Source organism: Alternaria ethzedia, assembly GCF_023757985.1.
Source record: "Alternaria ethzedia strain BMP 0044 chromosome Unknown scaffold_9, whole genome shotgun sequence".
In the NCBI taxonomy this organism is placed as follows: domain Eukaryota; kingdom Fungi; phylum Ascomycota; class Dothideomycetes; order Pleosporales; family Pleosporaceae; genus Alternaria; species Alternaria ethzedia.
Genome location: NW_026056202.1, coordinates 974,048 through 992,966, shown reverse-complemented (window position 1 = coordinate 992,966; position 18,919 = coordinate 974,048). Strand labels below are relative to the sequence as shown.

Sequence of the window (18,919 nt, the reverse complement as noted above, 5' to 3'; positions counted from 1 at the left end):
CGTCCCAATCATCTACTGCGGCGAAGGACGAATCTCAATCCACAGGCCCAGCCATCTCGTCCGAGGCCATGGCAGATGGTGCAAGACTAACCGCGGCCATGGGGAGATTCCGCTATCCGGGGTGCTATGACAACATAGGCCCAACGTGGCTAACAATTGATATATGTTAGATAGTCGCAGGTGGGCACCAGCAATACATCATCGACGCCGACGTTACTCGCCATCACTTGCCGTTGAAAATCACCATGGCTGACCACCAGTCCCACGGCGAGACTTTCATGTCGAGTACGTCGCAGTCACATCAAACACATTTCAGCTCTTCCACCCAATCGGGGTCAGGAACCCAGACTCCTCCCCACGGCGTCACGCGAACTACTTCTGGTCGTCCGACCTACTTCCCAGATGGTCATGCTCACGGCACCCACGGAGTCTTCTCATCACACTCCTACACGCATGAATCGTCGACCGCACATGAAACATCAACCGGCGCAGGCTTGTTTTCCTCCACCGATGGCACTGAATCCCAGCACAGGCAAGAGGAAGTCGTGCCGCTCGAGAAAGTCAACACATCGAGCTCCTCAGATTCTTCAGACACGCGGTTAGGATCTAATGGACAAGCCCCGAAAGTCAAGCGAACCGGCACTTCATCCTCTTACGAAGATGCAGCCCCAGCCACTCTTCAACGCCGAGTCACACGGGCTGAGATCGACGACGACGGCAGGCAGGAGTTGGCGCGCATCTTCACCTCACAGTCAAAAGTGACTCAGCAGATGAGCATTGCGCAGCCAAACGATCCCCGTGTGGACCCCTCCAACGAGGCTTTTGATCTCAGCAGGTTTTTGAACATGTTCCGGAATCAGCTGGAGGGCGAGGGCATCGAAATGAAGAAGGTCAATGTTGTGTACAAGAACCTGGACGTCTTTGGTTCGGGCAAGGCTCTGCAGCTTCAGAGCACTGTTTCAGACATGTTCATGGCACCCTTCCGAGCTAAGGAATTCTTTGGCAAGTCGGAACGCAAGCAGATTCTCCACAGCTTCGACGGTATCATACGAGCTGGCGAGCTGTGTGTTGTCCTTGGTCGTCCCGGCTCTGGTTGCTCCACACTTCTCAAGGCTCTCACTGGAGAGCTTCATGGTTTGGACACGGATGACTCGGTCATCCACTACAACGGCATTCCCCAGGAGCGTATGCGCAAGGAGTTCAAGGGAGAGACAGTGTACAACCAGGAAGTCGACAAGCACTTTCCTCATCTGACTGTAGGTCAGACACTGGAATTTGCCGCGGCTGTCAGAACACCATCGAACCGACCCGGCGGAGCGAACCGCGATGAGTTCGCCCAGTTCATGGCAAAGGTCGTCATGGCCGTACTTGGGCTGAGTCACACCTACAACACCAAGGTCGGAAACGATTTCGTTCGTGGTGTGTCAGGTGGAGAGAGGAAGCGAGTCTCCGTAGCTGAGATGCTACTCGCCGGCGCTCCATTTGCGGCATGGGATAACTCGACACGAGGATTGGATTCAGCCACTGCGTTGAAGTTCGTCAAGGCTCTGAGGGTCGGTTCCGACTTGGCTGGAGGTGCTGCTGCGGTGGCTATCTACCAGGCTAGTCAAAGCGTGTACGACTGCTTTGACAAAGCTGCTGTCCTCTACGAAGGTCGCCAGATCTACTTCGGACCCGCCAATGAGGCCAAGGACTTCTTTGAGCGTCAAGGATGGTAAGAATTCCAAAATGACGAGTCACCTGACAACAACTAACGCAGAACAGGTACTGCCCCCCTCGTCAAACCGCTGGAGACTTCCTCACAGCCGTTACCAACCCACAAGAAAGGCAAGCCAAAGAGGGCATGGAGAACAAGGTGCCTCGCACACCGGAAGACTTTGAGAAGTACTGGCGCGAGTCCCCTGAGTACCAGGCGCTTCTTGAGGAGATCAAGGACTTCGAAGCAGAGAACCCAGTCAACGAGCACGGCACTCTCGAGCAACTACGCCAACAGAAGAACTACATCCAGGCTAAACACGCTCGTCCCAAGTCACCTTACCTCATCAGCGTCCCGATGCAGATCAAGCTCAACACTCGACGAGCGTACCAACGCATCTGGGGCGATATCGCCTCTACAGCAACACAAGCTGGTCTCAATGTCGTCATCGCTCTCATCGTCGGTTCCATTTACTTCGGTCACTCTACAGGCTCCAGCTCGTTCCAAGGTCGCGGAGCTGTCATCTTCCTGGCCATTCTCTTCAACGCTCTTACTTCCATCGGTGAAATCGCAGGTCTATACGCCCAGCGGCCTATCGTCGAGAAGCACAACTCTTACGCCTTTTACCACCCGTCTACCGAAGCTATAGCTGGTATTGTTGCCGATATACCTGTCAAGTTCATTCAGGCAGTCGTCTTCAACATCATTCTGTACTTCCTGGCCCAACTGCGGTACACTGCAGGACAGTTCTTCTTGTTCTTCGTGGTTACTTACATGGCAACCTTCGTCATGGCAGCTATCTTCCGAACGACTGCTGCTGTTACCAAGACCGCATCGCAAGCCATGGCAGGCGCTGGTGTCTTGGTCCTCATTCTGGTCATCTACACTGGTTTCGTCATCCGCATCCCCGAAATGCCTGACTGGTTCGGCTGGATTCGCTGGATCAATCCAATCTTCTACGCATTCGAGATCTTGCTTGCGAACGAGTTCCACGGGGTCGACTTTCCCTGCGATGCCTTCATCCCGTCAGGACCTGGATACGCACAAACTGGCGACTCATTCATTTGCAACACACAGGGTGCAGTCGCCGGACAGACGTTCATCAACGGTGACAGCTACATCGAAGTCTCATACTCCTATTCTTGGAGCCATGTGTGGCGCAACTTTGGTATCCTCTGGGCTTTCCTGATCTTCTTCATGGTCACCTACTTCGTCGCTGTTGAGGTCAACTCTTCCACATCCAACACTGCCGAGCAACTCGTCTTCCGTCGTGGACATGTTCCCGCATACATGCAGCCTGGTGGCAAGGGTTCCGATGAGGAGTCTGGAGAGACGCAGACAGGAGAGCATGAAGGTGCTGGTGATGTTAGCGCTATTGAGGAGCAAAAGGGTGTCTTCACGTGGCGCGACGTTGTCTACGACATTGAGATTAAGGGCGAGCCGCGTCGTCTGCTCGACCATGTCTCTGGTTTTGTCAAGCCTGGTTCGATGACTGCACTTATGGGTGTCTCGGGAGCTGGCAAGACCACGCTCCTGGATGCTCTGGCTCAGCGGACCACAATGGGAGTCATCACTGGAGACATGTTTGTCAATGGCAAGCCTCTTGACCCTGCCTTCCAACGCTCAACCGGTTACGTGCAGCAACAGTAAGTTTTCCAGCTTATATCTGTCTTATCACAAGTACTAACCATCCCAGGGATCTTCATCTCGAGACTTCGACCGTCCGTGAAGCGCTACAATTCTCTGCCATGCTACGCCAACCAAAGAGTGTTAGCAAGAAGGAAAAGCACGAATACGTCGAAGAGGTCATCAAGATGTTGAACATGTCCGACTTCGCCGAAGCTGTTGTCGGTGTGCCTGGCGAGGGCTTGAACGTCGAACAGCGCAAGCTTCTGACAATTGGTGTTGAGCTTGCCGCGAAGCCCAAGCTGTTGCTCTTCCTTGATGAACCTACCTCCGGTCTTGATTCACAGGTCAGTACCATTGCATTATCTGACGTGAGATCATGATTGCTAACTTATGCGCAGAGTTCCTGGTCCATCATCGCCTTCCTCCGCAAGCTCAGCTCAGCTGGCCAAGCCATCCTCTGCACCATCCATCAGCCCAGCGCCATCCTCTTCCAAGAGTTCGACCGTCTCCTCTTCCTTGCCCGCGGTGGTAAGACCGTCTACTTCGGCGAGCTCGGCGAGAACTCTCAAACACTCCTCGACTACTTCCAGAACAATGGTGCACGCAAGTGCGGTGAAGACGAGAACCCAGCTGAATACATGCTGGAGATTGTCAACGCCGGCAAGAACGATGACGGTCAGGACTGGTACGAGGTGTGGAGAGAAAGCGAAGAAGCCAAGGGCGTCCAAAGGGATATCGACCAACTCCACGAGGCCAAGAAGAGCGAGGAACTCAACATTGCAGCAGAAACCGGTGGCGGCGAGTTCGCCATGCCATTGACCACGCAGATCGTCGAATGCACATACCGAGCCTTCCAGCAATACTGGCGCATGCCCGGCTACGTCATGGCTAAATTCGGTCTCTGTGCCATCGCGGGTCTCTTCATCGGTTTCTCTTTCTACAAGGCCAACACGAGTTTAGCAGGCATGCAGACGATCATCTTCTCGGTTTTCATGCTTACTACCATCTTCTCGTCGCTTGTGCAGCAGATCCAACCCCTCTTCGTCACCCAACGCTCTCTCTACGAGTCTCGCGAGAGGCCGTCCAAGGCATACAGCTGGATCGCCTTCATGATCGCCAACATCGTTGTGGAGATACCCTACGGCATCATCGCCGGTGTCTTCATGTTTGTGACATTCTACTACCCCGTGGTTGGTGTGAGCCAATCCAGCGAACGCCAGGGCTTGGTCCTGTTGTTCTGCATGCAACTCCTCATCTACACATCCACTTTCGCCGACATGACCATCGCAGCGCTACCCGACGCCGAGACAGCGTCTGGCCTCGTTTCTCTCCTTACTCTCATGAGCATCCTGTTCAACGGTGTCCTGCAGCCTCCGGACCAACTCCCCGGCTTCTGGCTCTTCATGTACCGCTGCAGTCCCTTCACATACTGGATCGGCGGCATGGTCTCCACCATGCTCTCCGGCCGCCAAGTCGTCTGCAGCGAACGCGAAGTCTCCGTTTTCGACCCCCCAGCCGGCCAAACATGCGGTGCCTACCTCGCCGACTACGCCGCTGTCGCCGGCGGCACTATCCAGAACCCAGACGCGACTGCTGCCTGCAACTACTGTTCCCTCACCAACGCAGACCAGTTCCTGGCTGGTTCTTCGATTTACTACGGCGAAAGATGGAGGAACTTCGGCATCATCTTTGCTTTCATCGGGTTCAACGCCGGTATTGCTATTCTCACTTACTACCTCTTCCGCGTTGCCAAGCTTAGCTCGTTTAAGAGCTTCTTCCATAAGAACAAGAAGGGCGCGAAGGCCAAGGGTACAGCGGATAAGGCACAGGAGGGTGCTGAGAAGGCGGCACAGCAGGGTGGACACCCTGGTGAGAGGAGTGGGGAGAAGGACGCTGGTACTGCTTAAGCGTTTTGAAAAGTAGTCGTTGATGTTTTTTGAGCGATTTGTTTCTTTCTCTTTCGTATGCATAGATTTTTTGGGTTATCTTGTTTAATCAGTAGTTAATATCACATATTGATCTTCAATCATTCAGCTCGTGGTTCCTCGGTGAAAACGAACAACATCAGTCTATCTGGAGCATTGCTCACACTGAAATTATCAATATCTTTAGTGGTGGTTGGCGATGCTAATAGCTTCGTAGCAGAGGTGATGCGCAAGACTAAATCAGGAAGTGGTCTATCTTGCTGCTCGAGGGCGCGATGGCTGCATGTAAGGAAGGCGTCTGGGTCACGGGAACACGCGTGCTCGCTCCTTCCCCAACAGCCAACTGCAGCCTGGCCTCCAATATGACGTGTTACGCGACGCGTACTCTCTTCTGATCTCATGTCGCGTTCTCTCGTCTTCACTTCATCACTCACCTTCCGCAGCAAAGATCAGCACCGCCAACTGTCATCCGCAGTAGTGCAACACCGCTACCTCAGTCAACTTATCCACCACTTACCATACCCAAAACCACTAAGTTCTCAAGATGGGTCATTGGGGATACGGTGAGTACCAAACATGCCACATATAAACAATCTCATCGACTAACACAACGCCAGGTCTCTTCCAGTCGGACCAGGACTTTGACAACATCAGCGATATGGGACACTTCGCTGGACTCAGCAAACTCGAGGATGAAGCTAAGGCTGCCCTCCGAGCCCAAGGCAAGACCGAGGAGGAAGCAGATCACGCTGTTTACTATAGCATCCATGCCGGTGGTTGCTCAGACAAAGAAGTGGTTCGCAAGTGGCTCGACTCCGGCAATCTTGTCAAGATGATCGCCGAGAGGGAGGCGAAGATCCTGGCCCCACTCACTGGATCATTGAATGAGCAGTGCGAGCACTTGTTCTCCGACCCCTGCTACATGTACGTCATGCTCGGTGCCTGTGCCATGACACACGGATGCCAACTCCCAGCTTCATTCCTCGTCATGCTCAAGAAGGTCTACACCGAAGGCGGCCTCAAGCCCGACGCTCAGCGCCAGATGCATAAGGCTCTATTCGGTCCTAACGGCTTCAAGAACGGAGTACCATACGACTTCGAGTCAAAGTCCCTCTTGGAGGTGGCCAACTCTGAGCCTGGAGAGCCCGACAATGGACTTGGTTACCGAGGCTTGAATGTTCCGGACCCGCTTCTCTTCAGTCCTGTCAGGACGAACTGTTCTACCTCGCTGGTCGTCAAGGAACTTCGCAGCCAGGCCCTCAAGCCTGATGAGTGCGGTGGTTGTGGTATCGATCACAGGCCGAAGGGCAAGAACCTGCTCACTTGCTCCAAGTGCATGAACCGCAAGTACTGCTCAGTCGCTTGCCAGAAGAAGCACTGGAAGCTTCACAAGAAGGTCTGCGAGCCTGCCGAGGTGTCGTTGTAAGCTGTGGGCTTCCCACGCCCGAGGGCTTCCGAGCGATATGCGTAGTGCAGGACTAGGACTGGGTATCGGCTATGATGGTGAAACGAAGAGAGCAAGATGTGGTAGTCGCACCGTGAAGCGGTCTGGTTCTCATCTGTTATGACATTAGTGTATGTAATATGAGACGAAATACAATCACGACTTACAAGATATATCCATGCAATCATGAGTATCGCTGTAGTGGACTAGAAGTACGACCGGGAGCAGATTGTTAAGGAATAGGCATTCATAACACATTGTTATTCGACAAGAAATACCATCTTCGGTGAACCCACCAGAATGAACCCATAACCCAAGGTCTACTCTCACCATCCCACATCAACCCCATGCTGCTCTAACAATACCCAGTACCCCGCCCATCTACACCCACCCTCCAACAGATCAAACATCTCGACCTTCCTTGCGAGACCTATCCACAGCATCCCTGTTCACTCCATCCTACCAAGCAAACATGCACTTATTATTCAATAGCCTCGCCCCCAACATATCATACTCATACCGACTAATCCAGCCATCATTGCCGTGCCCGCTCAGCCGGCCAAACACACTACCACCCTTCCACGCCACAACCTGCGGATCAAAGTCACGCGGCGGCGGCCCCACAAGAATCTCTTTACCGTAGCCCGGTCGCAACTCACGGAGTCGCATCTCGAGGAACTCGCGTAAACCTGGTGTTTTGGACGCGCCGCCAACGAGCATGATGCCGCCGAAGAAGTCGCGCAGTTTGCGGTCGTCGCCGCGGGCGCCTTGGGAGAGGGATTCTAGGATCGCGGCGTCGAGGGAGTGAATGGGGAGGATGGCGTCGCGGGCTTCGGCTAGCTTGGTCTTTTCGTGGATGGGGTCGCGGAAGAGGAGGGGGGCGCCGTCTGTGTCGCCCATGGGGGTGTCGCGGTCCGGGTTGGGCGTGTTGCTGCCTTCGGGGCCGGGTGAGCCGGCGACGGAGGAGCGGGGTGTGCCTTCGTTGTCGTTGAGGCGGCCGAGTAGGTTGAAGGGGTTTGGCTGGGGGCGTTGGGGTGTCGAGGCGGGTGCTGTGTTGTTTACGGTTTCTGACGCGCCATTGATGGTGGGGACCACGGGTTTACCGGCTGCGGCCTCGATGATGGCGATTTGTGCTTGCGAGATGGGGTCGTTGGGTGAGCCGTCGTAGAGGTCGACTGAGCGAGGCACGACCTTCCTCCTGTTCTCAAGTTTTCGCGCGTTCTCAAAAATGGAAGGCTTGAAGAAACCCTGAATTCGTTAGCAAGGCCCATCTTACATAATCATTGAGTTACTCACCATGACAGAAAGCATAGTCTCGTCGTACGTCTTAAAAGTGTACTTCCGCGTGTCTTGGCCCGAAGCGCGAAGATGGAAGTCCCATGTTTGTACCGTGACCGAGCCCTCATCCATAGAGCAGAACTTCTGCTTCAGCTCCTCGGCAAGCAGGAAGTCGTATCTCCGCTTAAGGTTCATGTCGGCATACGGGAAATGCCCGTAAAGCATCATCTTGATGAACGTTTCCGTTACATCAGCTCCGCCCATCTTGAGGTTGACACGGGACTCCTCGGCACAAAGGCCTTCGTCAACACAACAGATCGATGTCTTCTGAGCACCGATATCGACTACGCAGGCAACACCATAGCCAGCACCGAATGTAGCCGAAAGCGACTCTTGCTGCAGGCAGACCTTTCCAAGGCCAAGATCCCGCATGAGGATATCTAGTATCATTGTGACGTATTGTCGCTCGTAGAGATCTGGTATGATGAAGACGCACTTGTAGTTGACAAGGTCTTTTAACCTGGTAATACCAAGTTGATTCCTGAAAGCCTCTTCTAATATCTTAGAGAGATCATGGTAGATCTGATTACGGTCGCGATAGTCCTTCTCGTTGAACGTGCCGTTCCGTATCGGCCAGAACAGCTTGTATCGTGGGTTGGATCTCTCGGGTATTCGCAGCGCATCGTGCCCAGTAAAGAAGTCCGGTGCCTTCTTGGGGTCTGCAGGTAGTTCTGTCCACTCGATGCGGTTGATGTCATTGTGTTCGGAGATGATGTCTGGGGGTGATTTTCGGTTGAAGTTGATTACGAGGTCTTTCGAGTTGGGTAGCACTCGTCGCTTATTGGAACGCATCCTCGTCCTAAGTTCGGATGACATGGCCATGTACTGATCGGCAAACTGGTCACAAGTTAGCATCGTCCGTGCAATTAACACCCAAATACTCACATCCTCTCCGAACCACTTCTCAGGCAGCGCATCGGCGGGCACGGCACCTTCGACCTTCATCCGCTTGGGGCTAGGCTCTCCCTCATCCTCCTCGTCCTCGCTCTCCTTCCATTTGCGCGCGATGACCATAGGCACAGTTTTCGGGAGTGCGTCCGATCCAAGGCCTATCCTCAAGTTCTGGCTGCCAGGATGTATCACGATGAGCTTGGAGATGTCGGTTCTTGATGCGAAGGAAACCTCGGCATCTTCCATTGTCTCGTCCGCAACCTGTGGTGTCGCTCCTTCCGTTGCCGGTACACCCAACGCGCGTGCGCGATCCTTATCCCTGGCTTCCTGTACTATGCGCGCCCTCTCTTCATCCTTGGGGTATCGTACGGCGAGGAACTGTTCGTCGCGCTTGAGGAACTCGGTGTAGTAGTTCTTTTGGTTGATCATGCCGACCTGGGGCCATGTCGTAAGATCCATATTGTTGTCCGTTCGCTCCAGACCTGCAGGCTTGTTAGTTGCCATGTTTGCGCTGTAGTATCCCGATGCCGTACCCTCTTCCCTCAATTGGGCTCTGCCCGATTTCTTTCCGACCATCTTGCCGATTTGTTCAGATGCGTCTGGCAATTGAGAGGATCGTGAAGTCGCGGTAGCCTTCGCAGGGTTGAGTGAGCGTAGGCGGTGTCTGAATCTCGAAGGCGATCAATGCCGTCGTGTCGGCGAGATGGCTCTGGTGCGCGCACACCAGTATATGCTAAAAGAGTCGTGTTAGGGTCGTACAGTAGCGAAATTCGACCGTGGGTGTAGCTGGGGAGAGGTTCGTTGGCGATGCCGCTCGTCTGAGTGGTGGTGAAGGCTAGCCGGAGGTTGTTCGTCGCGGTCGCGCGTCTGGTGATTGGATCGCGAAGCTACCTAGGTACGCGCACGACCCCTGGCCCTTAGAACCATACATCACTTCCACCAGCTCGTCATCATTCCCACAACACTCGCGGCAATGGAGGCCATCGCTGAGAAGCACGCGGGCTTCATCTCCCGCCTGACGAAGCTCCTCGATCTCTTCGTCGCGATGCGTTACATATCTCCATCTGATATCATTCGCCCACCTCACTCTTCCGAAACCGTCGCAACTTCAATCTTCGAGAAGATTGGCCTGGATTCTGAGGTTATCAACCTGATTAGATCAATCCCTGCAATGCGCAGCGAAATCGTCGAAGGGTGGCAGTGGTTCGGCGTCGAATTGATCCCCCGCTCAAAAGCCGTAACGTACTTCGACAACCCCGGTAACCCAGATTTCGTCGAGGATTTGCGGTGGGGTGAAAGGTACCACGACGAGAATACCAAGCTGCTGCCACCTCACATGTTGAGGTTGACAAGTGGTGATACCTATAGCGGGCATTACGGTACTGACTTGATCTATGACACTCAGGACAGTATGTCAATTGCTTTCGAGCAGATAGGTTTAGCGTTCACAGACTACAGAAACAATAATTGAGTGGTCTTCAGTTGGACCTGACCGCAACGAATGGGAGAAAGCACCTAGACGACCAGCTGAGACTGTGCTTGATGAGATTATTGCAAAGTTTCAAAGCCTGGAATGGGTTCCGTACTATGACCCCTCAGAGGATGACGATCCTTCCCATCCACCCGCGCGCAAGGTCTTGGAAGATCCTATCATTATGCAGAACCTCTTCCCGGGAGGCATTCGTCTTCCTACTGAGACGACCACCGCGATTCAGTATATGAGACAGCACCATGGCTCAGATGGTGCTGATGGGTGGCGACGGAGAATCAATCGTTTCCGAGTCTGGCAAAAGATCTACCAAGATTGCGGATGGAGTTCGGGGGCATTTGACGGCGAAGCCTTCGAACTGAGGAGAGCAGAATTCATTGAAGCTTTAGAAGAGCTCGATGAATTGGAGTCGGAGGCACGCAATCGCCCTTGGCGTATTTCTGTCGGTGCACAGCAGATAGTTGGAGAAGATGCTCCCACATTGGAGCAAGTTACTTCACGGCTTGATCACTTCCTTGTGCAAGCTGCCGCAGAGCTCGCTGTTTGAAGTCGCTGCAGCCATCGCCGAGCTCATGCTGGTCCATGTCACTTGTAATTCAAGAAGCATTCATTTCCCTGTGCTATCTCTATATAATTCAGAGGGCTGTCACACCGCCACTTCATGCAAGAACATCGTGAACAGGTCTGCAGACTACACTCAGATAAAGTAAGTGAACTAGAAAGACCTTTTGGTAATGCAGGCTCCATGGTGATCAGTCTTTTCCTGACTTGATGTGCTGCCATGATTATGTACATATCGTGTCATTCGTGAAAATACTCGACACACTGCATCGTAACACCGTCGCACATGTGTTTGAGAGTTTCCGTACTGATAAACCATACCGCTTTCCAAAAGGAGTAGCTACGCCTCCTTAGATAAGCCAGGTAGCAGCCAGTACACCAAAGAATAAAGCAATGAACGAGGCCCTATTATCTCCAGCCTGACCCTTCTTAGTCTCAGTGGCCGCAGCAGTTGTGGTATCTGAGGCATGAGTAGTATCCGAGGCATGATCAGAGACATGGCGGGTAACCGTAGAGTAGACAGTCGTAGAGTAGACAGTCGTCGTGGACTGTTCATCCCTTGCGTTCAGCGTGGGGAAGATGCCGGGGGTGTAGCTGATAGCGGTACCGTTCGCAAAAGGTGGAGCATGATGACCACCTGACGGTAAACGCGCCATCGAAGACGTCGAAGCAGCCGAAGATGTGGAATCCAACGCAGACGAGGAAGCCGCCGAAGACGCGGAAGCTGACCAAGACGTGGAAGCCACCGAAGACGAGCTACTAACAGTATGGCTAGGAAACAATCCAACCGATCTGCTCTTGCTAGATGATGGCGGACCGACGGACGACACTATCGATGGTACCTCAGTGCGAGACGCCGACGACGATCCGCCCGAGACATGGGAGGATTTGACATCGGTAGGGAGGATCGCGGTGAAAGACCAAGTGATGGACGGGGGAGGAAGAGATGACGACGTAGAGCTAGGAGCGACCTTGGTGACTGATCTAGTGATGGTAACTTGGACTGTTGACTGAATGATCACGGTGGTAGTGGGCTCCTCTGCGGGAGGACCTCCAACGTCCGAAGTGGCTGAGACGGGTTTGTGGGGGATAGGCTGTACCGAAGGAGCAGCACCGACATCCGAGGTAGGAGCGGGAGCGGGAGCAACGCTAGAGGTCAGGCTCTGGTCTGCCGTCACAGTGGTTGTCCTGGTGGTAGTAACGGTGACCGTAGACGGACCTTCGGTCTTCTCGGGACACAGATAGGTGAGGGTGGTCTCATAGCCACGTAGCAGTACCGCGTCTGTGCAGAGCTTTGGAAGCTCGGCGCAGTGGTCGTCACGTGCAGCTACAGCATGAGCGAGAACGTGGTTGATAGCGGGACTCCATTGGGCAGACTCCGCTGCAGCGCCTGCTACATTTACGTTAGCAAGAATGATATCGTGGGTAAGTGCGCTGGTTGGAGACTATTTACCAGCAACTGCGACCATGGTGAGTGCGCGTACAGTGTTCATCTTAGAGGGTGAACGTTTGTATCGGAAGGAGCGACTGGGGTTGAAGTGGGTAGAGGGAAGTAGCGAGTGTGAGTAGCGAAAAGAATGTGGAATGGATCAGGTATTTCAACGAGCGTGGTGAGGTGAGTGGAAGGTGATAATTGCAAAAGAGGCAAATGTTTTGTTGTTATGAGAGCGATTGCGGTCAACGGCACTAGCTCCATTGGCCCTTGAGCAGCCAATCGCGTCGAGGGAGATTACTGGGACGAGTGAATGGGAGATTGGTGTGCGTTTGCACTCGCGCGCCTAGTTTACTCTCCACTGTTGCTGGTAACATCGCGTAAGTGACGTAATCTCCGTGCCGATGTCGCTTTAAAGGGAAGTTTACAGATAGACGCTGTTTGGAGTGGTGAATGAACGGATACGGTGAGAGAACAGAACGTTTTGGTTTAGGATCAGAGAGCTAAGTCCGAAGCCTGGCAACCACCCACTATCAGCACTAACAGAATACAGATCGTTCTGTGGCAACGAAGTATTTCCGTTTTGTAAAGAGGTCTCCTCAGTCCCCGTACAGCTCCATTAAGTGGTTCAGCATCTTCCGCTGTAATTCGAGAAGCTGCTCTTTCGATATCTTACCGCCCGCCGGTGTCGGCTGCGAGTCGGTGACTTCTGTGGGGTCGTAGTTAGAGCCAACTACCAGATGTGGCTTTACACCAAAGAAAGGAACACCCAAGACTTTGAGTGATGATGTTTGTGAGTCGACCATAGCTTTGGAAGCTCGGTATACCTTGGCGTCATATTGGTCCAGTTCCTCTTTCTCACGCTCTGGTGTCTGTGCCGTGTCAGTGATCATCCATCAGCATAAGTGTACTTGAACGTACACGAAGCGCGGGTGTATTTTCCAAGAGACCTGGTAAAGATCTGCGAACGTTAGTCACATGTCATGACGAACGGCTTATGACGTACAGCGCAGCTCGATGAGTCCGTTCGTTCTCTCGCTTGAACTTGTGTTCATCAATCAGATTCTTGCGTCCAGCCTCCCAAGATTTGACATTCGACTCTTGATCTTTCATCAACTGACCATTTCGTAAGCATCATGCGTGGGTTCATAAGAGACGTGTGCCATACCTTGCGAACTGCAGGAGCAAAGTCTGGGTTCTGGGAAGCTATCTTGCTCACACAGCGGAGACCTTGTTTCCATTCCGTGATGGTAGAAGGATCGATGAACGGAGAAGAAACCCTGTCTTGTGGTTTGGGAGGTGGCTGTCGATGTTGAGGAGGCGCGCGACCAACCAGACGAGGGTCAGCTAATTGTTGATACGGAGCACTTTGCTGGTTTGGATATGCCTGTTGGGGCTCTGGGTACCCCTGGTGACTTTGGTAGGGCTCATATGGTTGCTGTCGATCTTGAACTGGCTGAGCTTCCGGTTTGGGCAGGTTCGCAAGCGTAGCCAAAATTTGAGCCAGATCCAGGTTCTGATTAACGTTTTCCGCCATGTCTGCGACAACAGCGTGACTGCACTATTTGATGGTGTTAAGGAAACTCTCCAATGCTAAGATGTCGGAAGAGTGGTGTGAAATGAAGGCGGGCACGTTGGATCATGGCGTGTGTTTGCGCTCAGATCAAGGACATTGCAAGGAAATAAGCAATCTTTGGCCTGCACTGCTCATACTGAATTGTGCTGCCTTCTCGAATCAACGTATCAGCGAGCTCCCGATCCGCACACGAAGAAGATCTAATAAGTAGTTCAGCGGTATGGTTGACGATGTACGTTAGCGGGCAGATGGGCGGAAATCTCCGCATCGAACCCTAGTCCATCTCGACTTTTGGAAATCATCGAATCATTCGTTCTCCCGCTCCGCCATCTTCACGACATCTTCCTCCCACAACACTTGCCCCCGAGTGCTCTTCCCACTTCCGCCCATTATGTCGAAATCACCGAAGGAGTCGACGCGATTTACAGCCACCGGAGTATGGGCGCACACAAGACCAGGCGGGCGGGCAACGACGCTGCAATTCGCGGATCCCGCACCGAAAAACGAAACGCCACAGCAGAAGGTCAAGCGGTTACGAGAAGCAGCGAACAGGGCAAAGATGGCGCAGGTGACGAGGTGGGATTACATGTACTTGTACGGCAGAATGGCGGCGGATGCGGCGCATAGATTTACCGTCTACGGCTTGATATTTGCAACGGGTATGTGGGCACCAAGTAGCCAATGGCTGAACTGGTCATTGGGTAGGGATGATGCTAACTGTCTGAACAGGTTGCGTCGGTGTCCTCGCAGTCTTCTCGATAGGCGACATGATCGTCTACAACCGCCGGAAACGAGCAATCTACTTCGCCGAGGAGGAACGAGTCCAAGCCAGGATCCTCGAAGCCGCCCGCAATGCTGTCTCAGCAGGAACAGCCTCACCCGCACAAGCCGCTCTCGTCACAGGTATCGCCGAGGAGCAAGAAGCAATGGAGAGGAAGAAGGCAGAGCGAAAGGCGCCCTCCAAGCTGCTGTGGTGGCTGCACGGCGACTGGAAGGAGGACCAAGCAATCGCAGAGCAGAGAAAGCTGGCGGTGGAGGAGATTAAGCGGCAAGAATCCCAAGGCAACTCAAACCTTGGTATCGCTGCTGCGGTACAAGAGGCCAGGGCGAACGACACAACATCCACATTCACATCATCGACACCAGTAGTCGGAGGCCCGCTCGACAATACAGCAGAGAAGGCAGTGCATAAGGTGGAGGAGACGGGCAAGGGATGGTTTGGGTTCATGAAGGGTGGATCGAAGAAAGAGTAGAGGAAGGACAGCGGAGAGTGGAGCCAGACGCTTCAGTGTACTATATACGACCTCAGCCTGTACATTGCTGTCACATTAGATGTATGCATGATGGAGTTCTTCAGCAGTTATGAAGGAGTCAACGATCATCTTGGGTATCTTCGTTCCGTGCCCATATTGTACATTCAATGCATTTTCAAACGATTCCCAGTCTTGCAACTCGCTAGTTCCCTTGACCAGCCACTGGTATATAGCTTCGACGTTCCCGTGCACGCTGTTTCCAGTCAGTTCCCGATCAAGTCGGCCTCGCTCATCTACACATACCTCTCTCCATCCTTCAACATAAGGTCGCAATGCCGCCCACCCCAAGAGCCCCACCGTCGCTCCAATGAAGACAAACACAACTGCCTGGTCTTTGGCAGAATCTCTCTGGAAGCATGTTGTAAGCACGTTCTCCTCTTTCTCTCCTGCGCAGACGCCATAACCTAGGCAGAATTGGCGGGTGCAATCGTTACATGTCTTCTTGGAGGCGCGGGGTTTCAACTCGAGGGCGGCGGGCTTCTTCGTGCTGGGCGCGTCGAGGGCTATGATAGTGCTATTGCCTTTGCAGGTGCATTTGCAGAATGACGTACGCGCTATGAGATGTTAGTAAGTGCCTGGTACGAGGTAAAGGGTGACGTACAGGCTGCAAGGGAGACGGAGAGGGAGGATAGAAAGGTAAGGAGAAGGAAGAGCAGGTAGGGCGGTTTCCGCATCGTGGTGGTGACAAGGATAGATATTGTGTTGAGTCTGTACAAGCGACGGATCAAGTGCAGTGCCAACAAGATGTCAAGCTGATGTGGTTCTAGACGTCTATCGCGCGATGAACATGATAATGGTCAGAGTGGAGCTCCAAACCTCCGCCCGCATACACGCTATGACCAGACAGCTGGGTCTCTTGTCGCGCTAAGCATTTTCCTTTCCCCTCCGGCCCCGACACCTCTACACGACGCTTACAGGCGTCGCTCAAGCTTGTAGCCCGTATTATTTGCTCTAGACGCCCTGGAGTCTTTGCGCACAGTCATCTCCACCTGTCGCACGCGCGCGAACCTGCGACCCAATGCCAGCAGCACAAGCGCCTAACTCTTCCGAAGCGCAACCCGAAAGCAAGGTCGTCCGCCTGCACATTACGCCTTTCCGCCCCGACCTGCTCAAGGTCTACGTCGCGCCTTCTGTCCTTCCCTCTGCGCAAAATATCTCGTACCATACCGTCGCGACCTTCCCCGAAAAAGGTTTCGGCTACGTAGAGCTACCCGAACCCGAAGCTCAAAAGATCAAGAAGAAGCTCAACGGCACAATCCTGAGAGGCGCAAAAGTGCGGATAGAGATGGCGAAACCTGAGAAGCGCAAAGCTCTGGCAGAGGCTGACGCGGCGAAGGAGGTGGCGGATACCGAACGCCCCTCGAAGCGCGCGAAGAAGGAGAAAAAAGAAAAGAAGGAGAAGAAAGAGAAGAAGAAGAGAGAACAGGGCGTGCTGGAAGGTGTAGAGCTACCAGACGACAGGAAAGTCAAGCGCGGTTGGACTGAGCCGTCGAAGAAGGACAGGAAGGATAAGAAGGACAAGAAAGACAAAAAGGAAAAGCGTGACAAGGACGAGAAGAAGGAGCGGAAACCTTCGAAGTACACCAAAGACGCCGAGCTGCTCTTCAAGGCGAAGCTCACACCAGTGGCTGCGACCGAAGTTGCGCACAAGGACGAGAAGAAGGTGAAGAAGGAGAAAAAGGAAAAGAACAAGTCCAAGATAAATGAAGTAGTGGTTCACGAGTTCGAGAAGAACATCAAGACTCCCAGCTTCCTGAAGCAGCCACAGGTCGCCCTATCAACAAAGCCTGCAGTTGACTATGTCAATGGTCAGGGCTGGGTCGACGAGGACGGTGTCGTTGTTGAGCCTGAGACTGGCAAGGCCAAGGCTAGGCGAGCTCTGGAGCTGGTAGATGCGCCCTCGGAGGCTCAAAGAGCTTGGATCGACGGAACAGCAAAGTCTACGACCACGAAGGACCAGAAGAAGAGGAAAGCTACTCCTCCACCATCATCGTCTGAAGATGAGGACGAATCATCAGTAGTTTCGTCTTCTTCTGAAGATGAGGACTCTTCCGACTCCGAGTCAGAGTCAGAATCAGAGGCCGAATCATCTGCATCATCTCCCGCTCGACCTGTCGAAAGTAGAAAAACGCCCGAAGTCCAACCAACTGCATCGTCCGAGAAAGAGGTCCACCCCCTCGAAGCGCTGTTCAAACGCGCAAAGCCCGCAGATGGCACAACCTCGACCCCCACCAAGAAGCTCACTCCAATCGACACCTCTTTCAGCTTCTTCGACAACAACGAAGACACAATGGAAGTCGACGGCGAGCGCGGCCAGCCCATCGACGAAGCCCCCACTACCCCCTTCACTCAACGAGACATTGAATGGCGCGGCCTCCGCAGTGCGGCACCCACCCCCGACACTGCCGGCCTCGGCCGCCGCTTCTCCTTCGACTGGCGCAAGAACAGCCAAGAAGCTGATGATGACGAGGATATGGGCGACGTTGACTCCCTCGCCGAACAACGTCTATCTCAAAATACTCGCGCAAATGCCAAAGCCAAGCTAGCTGAGGTCGCGGAAGAAGACGAAGAGGACGAGGAAGAGAATGCAGCGGCCGCTGGTGGTAAGGAGGAGAAGCCAGAGAGCGAGTTTAAGAAGTGGTTCTGGGAGAATCGGGGTGATTTGAATCGTGCGTGGAAGAAGAGGAGACGGGATGCGTTGAAGGCGAAGCGGCATAGTGAGAATAGGAAGATGACTGGTAGTAGGAGGGTTTGAGGAGAGGTTTAGGGGATTGTGATGGCATTGTTACTACGTTTGCGCGCTTTTAGATGTTCATGAATTGGGCTAGCTACGAGAAGGAAAGACAGGAAGGGGAGTTATCCTTTCCATTCGGAAAATCGAGACATGAAAAACGTCTCTCAATCAAGACCTCCACGTTATCTTACAACATCCCCCTCAAAGATCCAGTTCCCATTTATATGCCTCAACACCAACTCCTCCCTCCCACAACTCCACCCAACCGAAACCTAAACATCAACCCCCTTAAACATAACACACCTCCCACCCTCCCTCTCCCCACCAACCCAACTACTCTTCCTCCCCTCCCCTCCACACGCCTCCTCCGCCCTCGTCAGCAGCGTCCCCTCACCCAGCACATCTCTCGCCTCAGACTCATGCCCTTGGCTCGAAGTCGTGGACGAATCACTCGGTATGCTGCAAAAGGGGGCGCCTATCATGCCTTTCTCCGTCGCGGTGATGATATCGGTGGGTATATGTGGGAGAGGCGGTCGTTGTGGTGCGAAGGATATGGTTGAGGGGTTGGAAGATAGGGGTGGTGGTGGGGAGGCGGAAGTGGAAGCGCGATGGTGAGAGTGGGTTGAGGGATTATGCTCCGTCGTTGTTGTCATTGTTGTAGGTGTTGTTTCTACTGGTTTCGATGGGAAAGCTAAGCATCTTGTTAGTATGTCGACACACAATTCTCCAAGTCTGGATATTACATCGGCCGGGATATGTTATCCATGTACATACCATCGCTTCCGGAATCGACGTGTTGGCTACTCCTCCACCGCTTCTCGAAGCTACCAGTCAATTTGTCGCGTAGGTTGAATAGCCAATTCATATTGTAGGATGGCTCGGAAAGTAGGT

General features: G+C 53.4%; 8 protein-coding genes across 8 annotated transcripts; 6 read left to right on the top strand and 2 right to left on the bottom strand.

Moving 5' to 3' along the window:
* Nucleotides 1-278: 278 nt before the first annotated feature.
* J4E87_004908 (uncharacterized protein) lies at nucleotides 279-5,232 on the top strand (the record flags this gene model as incomplete). The annotated part of the gene is made up of 5 exons (XM_049376525.1): nucleotides 279-285; nucleotides 493-1,714; nucleotides 1,765-3,342; nucleotides 3,393-3,669; nucleotides 3,724-5,232. The coding sequence occupies 5 exons, from the start codon at nucleotides 279-281 to the stop codon at nucleotides 5,230-5,232; spliced, it is 4,593 nt and encodes a 1,530-aa protein (XP_049234036.1).
* A 562-nt stretch (nucleotides 5,233-5,794) lies between these two features.
* J4E87_004907 (uncharacterized protein) lies at nucleotides 5,795-6,676 on the top strand (the record flags this gene model as incomplete). Its single annotated transcript, XM_049376524.1, has 2 exons — nucleotides 5,795-5,813; nucleotides 5,868-6,676. 2 exons carry the CDS (start codon nucleotides 5,795-5,797, stop codon nucleotides 6,674-6,676), a joined length of 828 nt encoding a protein of 275 aa, XP_049234035.1.
* A 477-nt stretch (nucleotides 6,677-7,153) lies between these two features.
* On the bottom strand, nucleotides 7,154-9,499 carry J4E87_004906 (uncharacterized protein; the record flags this gene model as incomplete). Its single annotated transcript, XM_049376523.1, has 4 exons — nucleotides 7,154-7,942; nucleotides 7,991-8,869; nucleotides 8,918-9,405; nucleotides 9,457-9,499. The coding sequence occupies 4 exons, from the start codon at nucleotides 9,497-9,499 to the stop codon at nucleotides 7,154-7,156; spliced, it is 2,199 nt and encodes a 732-aa protein (XP_049234034.1).
* Nucleotides 9,500-9,896: 397 nt separating this feature from the next.
* On the top strand, nucleotides 9,897-10,959 carry J4E87_004905 (uncharacterized protein; the record flags this gene model as incomplete). The annotated part of the gene is made up of 2 exons (XM_049376522.1): nucleotides 9,897-10,332; nucleotides 10,382-10,959. The coding sequence occupies 2 exons, from the start codon at nucleotides 9,897-9,899 to the stop codon at nucleotides 10,957-10,959; spliced, it is 1,014 nt and encodes a 337-aa protein (XP_049234033.1).
* Nucleotides 10,960-11,470: 511 nt separating this feature from the next.
* On the top strand, nucleotides 11,471-11,987 carry J4E87_004904 (uncharacterized protein; the record flags this gene model as incomplete). Its single annotated transcript, XM_049376521.1, has 2 exons — nucleotides 11,471-11,477; nucleotides 11,635-11,987. The coding sequence occupies 2 exons, from the start codon at nucleotides 11,471-11,473 to the stop codon at nucleotides 11,985-11,987; spliced, it is 360 nt and encodes a 119-aa protein (XP_049234032.1).
* Nucleotides 11,988-13,004: 1,017 nt separating this feature from the next.
* On the bottom strand, nucleotides 13,005-13,942 carry J4E87_004903 (uncharacterized protein; the record flags this gene model as incomplete). The annotated part of the gene is made up of 4 exons (XM_049376520.1): nucleotides 13,005-13,277; nucleotides 13,327-13,366; nucleotides 13,412-13,521; nucleotides 13,574-13,942. The coding sequence occupies 4 exons, from the start codon at nucleotides 13,940-13,942 to the stop codon at nucleotides 13,005-13,007; spliced, it is 792 nt and encodes a 263-aa protein (XP_049234031.1).
* Nucleotides 13,943-14,372: 430 nt separating this feature from the next.
* On the top strand, nucleotides 14,373-15,234 carry J4E87_004902 (uncharacterized protein; the record flags this gene model as incomplete). The annotated part of the gene is made up of 2 exons (XM_049376519.1): nucleotides 14,373-14,640; nucleotides 14,711-15,234. 2 exons carry the CDS (start codon nucleotides 14,373-14,375, stop codon nucleotides 15,232-15,234), a joined length of 792 nt encoding a protein of 263 aa, XP_049234030.1.
* A 1,078-nt stretch (nucleotides 15,235-16,312) lies between these two features.
* J4E87_004901 (uncharacterized protein) lies at nucleotides 16,313-18,049 on the top strand (the record flags this gene model as incomplete). Its single annotated transcript, XM_049376518.1, has 1 exon — nucleotides 16,313-18,049. The coding sequence occupies one exon, from the start codon at nucleotides 16,313-16,315 to the stop codon at nucleotides 18,047-18,049; it is 1,737 nt and encodes a 578-aa protein (XP_049234029.1).
* Between the last annotated feature and the right edge of the window lie 870 nt (nucleotides 18,050-18,919).